This window comes from Dreissena polymorpha, chromosome 5, assembly GCF_020536995.1.
Source record: "Dreissena polymorpha isolate Duluth1 chromosome 5, UMN_Dpol_1.0, whole genome shotgun sequence".
Classification (NCBI taxonomy): domain Eukaryota; kingdom Metazoa; phylum Mollusca; class Bivalvia; order Myida; family Dreissenidae; genus Dreissena; species Dreissena polymorpha.
In genome coordinates this window covers 53,115,092-53,127,439 of record NC_068359.1, presented here as the reverse complement: position 1 = coordinate 53,127,439, position 12,348 = coordinate 53,115,092, and the positions used below count along the sequence as shown (strand labels likewise).

Below are 12,348 nucleotides of genomic sequence, written 5' to 3'. Positions count from 1 at the left end.
TTGTTTTTGTCGTTTATTACTGTATCCATAAATAGTAACAATAAAACATTAAAACTGTATGTTAACATCAACTAAAATATTATATACAATTATAATAGTATGTACAATTGGGCGCATATTTAACAATACCATCGGGTGTTATTTCAACAATGTCTGCTCTGACGGAACAGTACATTATTAAAAATGTAAGTAAGATATATAAAAATGGCAACATCTGAATGATTAATATTCTGAAAATATTGTTTCAATGTTATTGACAACATAACTTGACAGAGAGAAAAAAAGACTTACCAAAACAAAAATTAATTAACAAAACATTATAATAATGTCACTAAGAATGTATTACTTGTTTCATAACAAATTGCTCAATTAAATGCCTTTTTTATATCAAATCTCTTTTTTTATGTCAAGTCTCTTAAAAAATATTTTAGTCTTTAAGAATAAACATATGAAAGGCACATTAATCAATAAATTGTGATTTGATCTGATTAAAATAGTTAAAATGGCAAATACAATTCATAACGAATACTTTTACACAAATGTTGCTAAAACTGCAGATCCACTTAGTCAGGTCTGTTCAAGGGAAAATAACTTCAGAATGAGTAATTTCTGAGGTGAAAAAAGTGTCATGCAAAACAACATGGCATTTTGAAGACATATTCTTAGTTTTAATTAAATCAGTTTGAGAACAGTTGTTTGCTCCACAAATATATAACATTTTTATGAGGACGAACCGGACTGAAGACAAATTTTTAGTTTGTTCGCTCCACAAATACATGTATATATCTTTTTATGAGGACGAACCAACTGTCCGACCGAGTGGCTCTGATATATACCATCTGTGGCCTTTTCCAAAGCTGCTTTCAGACAAGGAGTACTGTTAATTGTCACATGTGTGTAAATCAGAACCGGGTTACTAAAACAACAGACAACAAGTAAAACAAACAAAAAATACACATACAAACATGAACAAATAGGACAATATGTAAATGGAAATGTTAACTACTGCACAGGACATAGGGTGTAACAACACCTAAAACAACTATATCATAACGTAAAATACACGTGGACTAAAACGAATTCTGATAACTTACATGATTTCACAAGAATATTTACAACTTATATAAATATTTTTATTCATATAACGTGCATATATGGATATTCTTTCCACATTGTAAAATTGAACAAATAAATGAGCTTTAAATACAATGATTAGATTACAATAAAGATTTGTGTCATGATAACTTCGGGAAAAATAGAACAATTTGAACGACATCGTTTCATATGTGGTGATTATGAGGCAATATACATAAAAGATATGACAATATTTCTTTTAGGAAGAGCCTGTAGTAAGTTTGATTGTCAGGAGATGTATCTGCTTTGTAGAGCGGGCTTGTTTTTTTTCAAAATATTGCAACAGGTCATGTTATTTATTCCAAAGATCTATCAAGTAATTGCATGTTTATAGATCTTTGTTTTTTCGAGTACAAGTAAATTATGTTTAGTATAAGTAAACATTTAACATGAAGGGAGACAATCCAATCCAACTTCACTCTGAAAAGGTGAAGCACGAGTTGCATTACTTTACCAGTTGCCTCTATAATGCTGGTTAAATAAAATTAATCTCTGACCAGTCTTCATTTTATTTAAAAAATGAAAGTAGTTCTTTTTTCAAACTATATCGTCACTAACAAGCTTGAATATGACAATAGTACAGGATTTACAGTAACTGCATAATTGCAAATTAATTTACAATTAGCAAGATAGTAACTACGGTATTTCTAATGGTACACCAAACATTGTTAATTATAATATAGGATTTTGTCATTATTATAATTATTATGTCACACATAAATGTTCACAGAATAAGGTGTTCCATTACACTATAAAATAATAACAAATAAACACAAGCAGAAAAAATGTGAGATTCCAGGAAAAATGGTTCTATCACGTTATCACATGTCATGGTCACATAATAAATTGCCATTTTGTAAGTGCTTAATAACAGACAGTCAGTGACATATTTGACACTCAAAAACATACAAAGAGCTACACTTTATACAACTAATTGCAGCAACAAACAGTGCACTTGAATAATAGAATACTGCTGGTTGAAATTTGCACAATATTAATGAACACAGATTTATTTCATACATTGTACAAGTTTCCATTACATTCTCTACTAGTTCCCTAGCTAAAATATAATAAAGCAATACATTCAAAAAGCTAGCACTACTATTAAATAAAATTCAGCTGAACTTAAAAGAACTAAGTTAACCACTTTGAACATAAGCACTAAAGTTAATGTCAGCTATAAAAATAACTTGAACTTTAAAATGTTTAATATTGATAAATGATTGTAAATTGCATACCAGTTAAAAGAAAAAACATATATGAAAATTGCACATTTAACATATAATTTCTTATCATTTGGGTAATTTTCACCGTTCGAACATACAACTTATTCAAAAAGACATAAAGGACTCAACAATATTTAAGTCATACAGCATCAAATATTTTTACAATAATTCAATATTTTTCCAAAGGTGAAAATTAAAAGAGACTGTTTAAATTGAGCAAACAATTTGTTAAAAAACACACTAGAATAATTAATGTAAAATTTGCTTTATGGTGAACAAATCTGCACATTTACATTTAATTCATCCTTATTATCAATTATCTATAAATCCTTAAAATGTAAGGAGGCGATTTTGAACAAAAATCTAGCCTATAAACATATTTCATAATGTTTTTAGTCTATCCAGAAGCTTGCAATGTTTAATGTGGTTCGTAAGTACAAAAGTGACATAAAGCAAGACAAATCAAGAAAGACCTCAGCATCCAGTTAATCTTTAAAAGAAACTGTATTTTTGGTTTATTTTAGACACACACTTGCACCTTAAAGCAAGCAACAATCCACACGGATCGAAATTGTTCGGACCAGAAATTCAATTTTTGATTTACCATTCTATTTTTAACACCATCCTGATCATGAAGACGCCTGCTTGATAGCCTCATCAAGCTCCTTGATCTGATCCGGAATATCGTCATCGTTGCTCTCGACAACGATGGGGGCAGACGTGCGTTTCACTTTGGGTGAGTCAAGCTCCATGTCCCAGGGTTGCTTGTTGAGCTCTTCTTTCACTTTCTTCCCAAATGCTCGACCCAAAGATCCCTGAACAAACACATTGATGAACAGTTTTAGAACAATTGTGTTGAAAGTTGACTGAAAAATGCTTTCAATCTCTATTAATGTCTCAACTATCTGCCAATACCAAAAAAATGCGACACAATACTCAATACTTCCTTTACAAAAATATTACTTAATGATGATAAAAAATGCTTTTGAATGACGATTGAAATTTCTATAATAACTGAAATCGATATTGAATGACTACTGAAATTTCAATTGAAAGAAGACTGAAAATACAATACAATTATGACAAATATTGCTTTTGAATGAGGACTGAAAATGCTATAGAACCATGACACATATTGATATTGAATGATGACACATATTGATATTGAATGATGACTGATAATGCTTATGGATAATTATAGTATACATTTATATATATTATAAATACCAGTGTTCTCCAGACAAATTTCAGAAACCAGTTATATTTTCAAAGTAGCCGGCAACTAAGCAATAAAACTGGTGTATTTGCACCATTTTAATTGATACTTTGGGGAAAGTAGCCGGCATCTAGATAGAATTTAACCGGTGAAATCGCCGGCTGCCGATGCTTCCAGAGAACACTGAAATACTATTGAATGACGAAGTCACCTACCCTTAGGGTCATTCTAGATTTAGACTGACTGACTGTAAGGCTGTCTTTTTGACCGGATCTTTTCAAAACTATCTCCTCTCTGAAAAACATTATTTAATATATTGTATACAAATTATTTATCACATTACATACCCTGTTTCCCGTGTAATATAACCATTACAAATATTTTTATCTTACACATGTGATAGCGTTTTTATTGGCTTAGTTTTCGCTCAATTAACCGATCGCATTTTGTTATTTTGCTGAAATGGCGTTGCAACGTCAAATGACGTCACAAAATGTCCACAACATTTGGGATTTATCATTATGTTTGCGTAAATATTTATTTAATTTGCTCATTTAAAAGCATGTAATAAAAAAAATCTGACAGTCGTTGTCATATCATACCATATTTTATTAAACTCATCCAGAAAATTTGTTAGTAAGCTTGCCAAAGGCTCTCTTATTAACAAAATTCCTGAACTTGTTTAATAAAATATGCTATGATATGACAACTCGCGCCAGATCCTATATAATTATGTGACATTAAAAATTCAGTTATAATATCTGTCACAGAATTTCTACTCTTAATGTTTTTCAATGTTTTCACTGAGTTTTAAAGCCATACAATAAAACCCACACATGGCTAAAAGGCGTTACTTATTTTTTAAACATCAGTTATTTGACCAGAACAAACCTTTAGCAAAAACGTTGTGAGAAAAAGGGAATGGACAAATCTTACATTTTGTTGTACACTTTTTCAAACTTAAAATAGTTAAAGGTAATTTTAGAAACTGCAATACGATGCACTACTGCCTACTGTGATGTCCTACTGCACTGACCTGGCAGGCTTGACTAGTGACTCGAGTTCGGTCTGTAGGTGTCGCCTCACGTAGCGTTTGGAGTGGGGCACTGACAGGCAGGTGGCCAGCGTGTCTGCAGTGAAAGTGGGCTCCAACACAATCAGGGCCCCATGAACACCAGAATCACGGAGTTTGTCAGCGTACTCCTAGAGATAGAAATATAACACTGCTGTTAACACTGTTATACAACAACATTGAAACGCAAATAAACTACTGGAATACATCTGTAGAACATGGCATATACCAAGAGCCCCTGGTGATAAACTATGCAATATTTTTAGATAAAACACAAACAATATTCAGTTTATATCATAATAGACAACATAAATACTAACACAACTTGATATACCGATATGCAGGAGTGTCACTAGGTTTTAAAGGTAAAGAAAAGACTTCAACCAAAAGTTAGTTTACAAGAAACAGTTCATTTGCATAATAGATGTCCATTTCTTAAACAAATTTGATTAAAAAAATAACTGACAATGATCTGTTTGGTGAAAACAAATCTAAATTCGATTTTATTTTCTTCATGCTCTACCTACATGTAAAGGAACTTAAGCATACAGGTTTTAATATAGTACTGATATCACAACAGTGTGAACATTTAAAACGTCAAGAGATGTGTTTGTCAGACACACAATGCCCCCTACTGCGCCGCTTTGAAGCCATATATTTGGCCTTTGACCTTGAAAATGACCTTGACCTTTCACCACTTAAAATGTGCAGCTTCATGAGATACACATGCACACCAAATATCAAGTTGCTATCTTTAATATTGCAAAAGTTATGGGCAATTTTAAAGTTTTTGGAAGGACGGACGGACGGACAGACTGACTGACAGACGGACAGTTCTACTGCTATATGCCACCCTACCGGGGGCATAAAAAGCATCATTTAAAGTTATGGTAGCCAGAACTATCTTTATACTTATAAGAGTATCAATGCAATGAGGCATCTGATCTTCCAGTGTCCATTCTGAGATTCAATGTACTTTCACACCATTGACCAAGAGTTTTTAACCCTTAACCACTAAGATTCCTATTTTCATTTGTAGTCCCTTAGAAAGTTAAATTAATTTTAAGACCTTTTTGTACAAGATTCAAGTTTTTAAGGCTTCATCTCCAACCCTTAGATACTATATTATTAGCAGCAAACAGCATAAAACCTGAACAGACTGCGAGTTACTAGTAGGCTGTTCTGGTTTTATGTTGTTAGCACAAAGCCATTTTCACTTTGCCTTTAAGTGGGACCGGGTTAAAGTTCAGTGCTCATATTTGTTATCATATCTTTCATATATATTTCCATCTTATGTTTATTACTAAATTGAACAATACATTTGTATAAACTCTAGTGTATTTATTACTAGAAACACACCCCTTTTTTACATTCTTATGAATGTGTATCCAATAATCCCATATAAAAAACACATCCATTTCAAAAAATTTCCTATTAAACTTAAACAAATCATTTATCAGTTATCAACAAGCGAATTCATATTTAGATTAAATTCAACATCCACACATTTTTTTCTGAAAACCAGAACAAGCAAAACAAGATTTCTGTGAATAGTACAAACATCTTGTAAGGCTGTTGGAAACAGCAGAACAATCAAATAAACCAAACCAACCAGTACCTCGAGATCTATGCTTTGAACCCATTCTATGACTCGCTGATTGGTCCACACCAGGGGGTCTGTAAAAGACGTGTCAGCCTTATGTCGTCTCTCTGTAAGAACCTGAAATGATCATCCAGCATATTTTAAACATGGAATTTTGTACTGAAATGTTCAAAATTGTGAAAACTTTATCTATTTAGTTTTAACTGTGTTGCTAATTATCATTTTACAGCAATGTTTGTGAACGTCAATGAAAAGTAGTTCTTTTAAAGGAATTTACTAATAAATATTCATGACAGACGGAAAACTGACTTCAAAAAGATTGATAACATTTTAACCCTAAAGCATGATAGAATTCGTCATATCAGAACAATTTTAAATGATATAAACACAAGAACTGTTAGCCATTGCAGGTATAAAATGTCTTGTACAAATATTGAACTGTACATTTTGTATTGTTAATCTCATGATTACACAAACAAATATATTTGTTTTGGTTGTTTGCACGCAGATATTTATTCAACATATATTGCCACCCATTTCTTTAAATAAATCAAAGGTAGTTACTCGGTGTCCTAAGATTTAAATGCTATATTCATTGATTTTTATACCAACTTTATTTACCATTAAAAACACAAACAAATAGTTGGTAAACTAGACCTTTAAAAAAATTAAATACATAATTATTTTTTTTTTCTTTTAGCTGATTTCCACACTGATGTAGGAAAGATGCTGTGTTCAATAAACACATGTACAATAAAGGGCCTTATAAGTAAGGAATCATGGGCCCTTTGTTCAATAAACACATGTACAATATAGGGCCTTATAAGTAAGGATTCATGGGCCCATTGTTCAATAAACACATGTACAATAAAGGGCCTTATAAGTAAGGAATCATGGGCCCTTTGTTCAATAAACACATGTACAATAAAGGGCCTTATAAGTAAGGAATCATGGGCCCTTTGTTCAATAAACACATGTACAATAAAGGGCCTTATAAGTAAGGAATCATGGGCCCTTTGTTCAATAAACACATGTACAATAAAGGGCCTTATAAGTAAGGATTCATGGGCCCTTTGTTCAATAAACACATGTACAATAAAGGGCCTTATAAGTAAGGATTCATGGGCCCTTTGTTCAATAAACACATGTACAATAAAGGGCCTTATAAGTAAGGAATCATGGGCCCTTTGTTCAATAAACACATGTACAATATAGGGCCTTATAAGTAAGGATTCATGGGCCCATTGTTCAATAAACACATGTACAATATAGGGCCTTATAAGTAAGGATTCATGGGCCCATTGTTCAATAAACACATGTACAATATAGGGCCTTATAAGTAAGGATTCATGGGCCCATTGTTCAATAAACACATGTACAATATAGGGCCTTATAAGTAAGGATTCATGGGCCCATTGTTCAATAAACACATGTACAATATAGGGCCTTATAAGTAAGGATTCATGGGCCCATTGTTCAATAAACACATGTACAATATAGGGCCTTATAAGTAAGGATTCATGGGCCCATTGTTCAATAAACACATGTACAATAAAGGGCCTTATAAGTAAGGAATCATGGGCCCTTTGTTCAATAAACACATGTACAATATAGGGCCTTATAAGTAAGGATTCATGGGCCCTTTGTTCAATAAACACATGTACAATATAGGGCCTTATAAGTAAGGATTCATGGGCCCTTTGTTCAATAAACACATGTACAATAAAGGGCCTTATAAGTAAGGAATCATGGGCCCATTGTTCAATAAACACATGTACAATAAAGGGCCTTATAAGTAAGGAATCATGGGCCCTTTGTTCAATAAACACATGTACAATATAGGGCCTTATAAGTAAGGATTCATGGGCACATTGTTCAATAAACACATGTACAATATAGGGCCTTATAAGTAAGGATTCATGGGCCCATTGTTCAATAAACACATGTACAATATAGGGCCTTATAAGTAAGGATTCATGGGCACATTGGAATACGTTTAAATCCAGAAGCAGGTCAATAACAAGGTCACAAGGTCAAAAAGAGGTCAGATGATGTGGGTGTGTTGAGAATGGTCAGATATTACATCTATCAGGTATCACAGCTTTGTAGCAAGCCATATAGATGAAAGGCAAAAGCACTAACTTGGCTTAACCAACCCCTTCTGAAATATTTCTAATCCAAAAATACGGGTAGTTCAATGTTAAGATAAAATTGAGGGCAGATGATGTGGGTGTTTTATAGTGTTAAAAGACATCATCTATGCAAGCATCAAAGTTTTGCAGGAAGCATTATTGATTTTAGACAAAATGCCTAACTTTGTGTTGAAAAAAAAGGGAGAGACAAACAAACTGACAAGCCAATACGATATGCCTTCAAGCATATGTAGATGTTGGAGGCATAAAAAATGTGCACCTCTTTATCAAAGCCCAGTCTCCGTAACAATTGGACGCCATGTAGAATACTGGATTGGTGGAATTTCCCGTGTACGTTCAGATGCTTCTCCATGTCCTTTCGCGAAAGGCTACACAGCATCCTACCATCCACAAGGTTACTCTCAAACAAGGGAGAGAACTGAGGCAATCCGATGTCGTGTAACCACTTGTGGGCAATCCAGGTGTGGTCCAGTAAAGAACACTTTGGACATGTGCTGGAAGACAAGATTTCTAGGTTGGTATGGTTTTCTGCTGTACAATTATATTTCATCATACAACTATTGTCAACTACCTTGATATTTCTCATGTCATTTTAGCCTCCGCATAGAATTACTAAGTCCCAGTTTTTCTAACAAATGGATACTTACATCACGTTTTCTGTCATGCATGTCAATAAAGTGTCATCCCAGATTAGCCTGTTTAGTCTGCAAAGACTGTCAGGAAGGACACTTTCTGTTTAAACTGGATTTTTCCTAGAAAGAGACTTCCTATAAACTAGATATACAATAAAATCTGAAAGTATCCTCCCTTAGTAGCCTTTATAGAGTGCACAGGCTAATCTGGGACGAATTTTTCGGAATATGCATTAAGCCTAGTTTTCCGAGAGCGCACCAGGTGTATACAGTGTTAACCTTTCACCACTTAGATAGTATTTTTACACATTTGTATTCCCTTGGATAGTTAAATATTGTTAAAGACCTTTCTTACTAGATTCAAGTTTTGAGGCTTCATTTCCAACCCTACTGATGAGCAGCAAACAACATAGAACCTGAACAGACCGCGAGTTACTTGCAGGCTGTTCTGGTTTTATGCTGGTTGCAAAAGTCATTTTCACTTTGCTTCTTATGGGGGAAAGTTTTAACTGACCCTATGGTAAGGGTCCTCTGTTCCTCTATGGCCAGACGGAGCTTCTTCCTGTGCAGGGGGTTCTTGATATCCAGCGAGGAGGCCAGGTCACTGTCACTCATACCCAGCAACACCTGAAATGTACAAGGTCACTGTCACTGATACCCAGCAACACCTGAAATGTACAAGGTCACTGTCACTCATACACAGCAACACCTGAAATGTACAAGGTCACTGTCACTCATACACAGCAACACATGAAATGTACAAGGTCACTGTCACTCATACCCAGCAACACCTGAAATGTACCAGGTCACTGTCACTGAAACCCAGCAACACATGAAAGGTACCAGGTCACTGTCACTCATACCCAGCAACACCTGAAATGTACCAGGTCACTGTCACTCATACCCAGCAACACCTGAAATGTACAAGGTCACTGTCACTCATACCCAGCAACACCTGAATGTACCAGGTCACTGTCACTCATACCCAGCAACACATGAAATGTACAAAGTCACTGTCACTCATACCCAGCAACACCTGAAATGTACAAGGTCACTGTCACTGATACCCAGCAACACCTGAAATGTACCAAGTCACTGTCACTCTTACCCAGCAACACCTGAAATGAACCAGGTCACTGTCACTCATACCCAGCAACACCTGAATGTACAAGGTCACTGTCACTCATACCCAGCAACACATGAAATGTACCAGGTCCTTGTGTGAACTCTGGGCTTAGTGGATGTGTGTAAAGAGTCGTCCCAGATTAGCCTGTGCAGACAGCACAACCACCTAATCAGGGACCACACTTAATGCTTCAACACAACCACCTAATCAGGGACCACACTTAATGCTTCATTACAACCACCTAATCAGGGACCACACTTAATGCTTCAACACAACCACCTAATCAGGGACCACACTTAATGCTTCAACACAACCACCTAATCAGGGACCACACTTAATGCTTCAGCACAACCACCTAATCAGGGACCACACTTAATGCTTCAACTACCTAATCAGGGACCACACTTAATGCTTCAACACAACCACCTAATCAGGGACCACACTTAATGCTTCAGCACAACCACCTAATCAGGGACCACACTTAATGCTTCAACTACCTAATCAGGGACCACACTTAATGCTTCAACACAACCACCTAATCAGGGACCACACTTAATGCTTCAACTTCCTAATCAGGGACCACACTTAATGCTTCAACACAACCACCTAATCAGGGACCACACTTAATGCTTCAACCACCTAATCAGGGACCACACTTAATGCTTCAACACAACCACCTAATCAGGGACCACACTTAATGCTTCAACATACAAACAAATGTATTTTCTTTTTTAAAAGAGACTTACTTAAAACAAAAAATTCCATATATGCAGAAAGTGAAATCCTTGAAAATACACAAAATTGTATTGCAGAATACACAGGCTAATCTGAGATAACACTTTACTCAAAATGCAATACGCCCAGTATTGTCAGAAGCGACTCAGTTTTTATCGTGGACTATTTTAATTAAAGCCTTGTAGAATCTGACCAATGATCCAATACAAGTATTTTTCTTCATCTTAATTGTGTTCACTTTTATAAACTTTAGCTAAATAGCATCTGATCAATTCAAAGAGAAAGAAGGGGCCAACTTCCAGTCACTTTTCCATGTTTAATTTTCATCTTAAATATTTTCATTTAAACCCAATAAATCAAGGTCTGAACAAACCATCATGCTACAAAGCAATATCTTACTTTATAGATTTCATTTACACTTTCCCAATCAGAAGCAAAGTGAAATTGGTTATGTGCAAACAGCATAAAACCAGAACAGCCTGCAAGCAATTCGAAGTCTGTTCGGGTTTTATGCTTTTTGCTGCTTATCAGTATCTAAGGGTTGGAAATTAATCCTTTAAAACTTGAATCTAGTAAGAAAGGCCTTAAATTAAATATAACTTTCCATGAGACTAAAAATGTGTCAAAATATTATCAAAGTGGTATAGGGTTAACATACAACAACTATACCTTTCCGCTCTTTATATTTGATGCACATTTGATGCCATACATAGGCATGTTCAGCACTATCTCCACCCATGCCAGAACCTGATTGGCTTTCCAAGATGACATGTGACTGCATTTCAATTGGTCGACTATTTTTAGCTTCTCTTGATAGTTCTCAGAATTCAGCAATGTGATTCTAGTGTTTGCAGGCAATTCTGCAAAACAATAAATGGCAAGGTATATATATATATATATATATATATATATATATATATATATATATATATATATATATATATATATATATATATATATATATACACAAATGGTTGAGGAATATATTCAACTTTTGATTCAAATATGTCCCTAGAGTAATAATTTAGAATTGATACAGGCAATCGGCTAAATTAGATTCTGCAAACTGCATATATTATTTACAAAATGCTACAGTTTTGTCAAAAACTAATCAGATTGCATTACTTAATTAAACAGAAGAAATCGCAACACTTTTTGTTTACTTATTACAATTTTATCCTCTGATATAGCAAACAATGAAACTCCCGATACTCTTTGAGGACAAAAAAGTCTCGTAAATATCCTCTACTTTTATAACAGAACATTTACTTAAAAAAATATTTAAACTTGGTTATACGTCTTGTTACGGTCAAAAACTTGCAACAATAAGCTATTATTCAAAACTTACAGTTACAATATTAGTAAACTGTATGATATGCAATGCTTTGTGCTTGATTTCAGCTTTATATGTCTACTGCCTACACAGGATACAAGAGCTGTCAGAGGATAGC

The 12,348-nt window shown here is 34.3% G+C and overlaps 1 protein-coding gene across 12 annotated transcripts in view; it reads right to left on the bottom strand.

Moving 5' to 3' along the window:
- Positions 1-12,348, bottom strand: part of LOC127880764 (kazrin-like) — a 94,152-nt gene continuing 81,804 nt past the window's right edge. For all 12 annotated transcript variants that reach the window (XM_052428125.1, XM_052428133.1, XM_052428128.1 and 9 more), the window contains 7 exons: positions 11,567-11,757; positions 9,551-9,663; positions 8,664-8,898; positions 6,267-6,368; positions 4,613-4,779; positions 3,792-3,870; positions 1-3,175 (listed from right to left, as the gene is read on the bottom strand). In XM_052428125.1, coding sequence (XP_052284085.1) covers positions 2,990-3,175; positions 3,792-3,870; positions 4,613-4,779; positions 6,267-6,368; positions 8,664-8,898; positions 9,551-9,663; positions 11,567-11,757 — 1,073 coding nt within the window. In that variant the 3' untranslated portion in view covers positions 1-2,989. The remainder of the gene's footprint in view (positions 3,176-3,791; positions 3,871-4,612; positions 4,780-6,266; positions 6,369-8,663; positions 8,899-9,550; positions 9,664-11,566; positions 11,758-12,348) is intronic.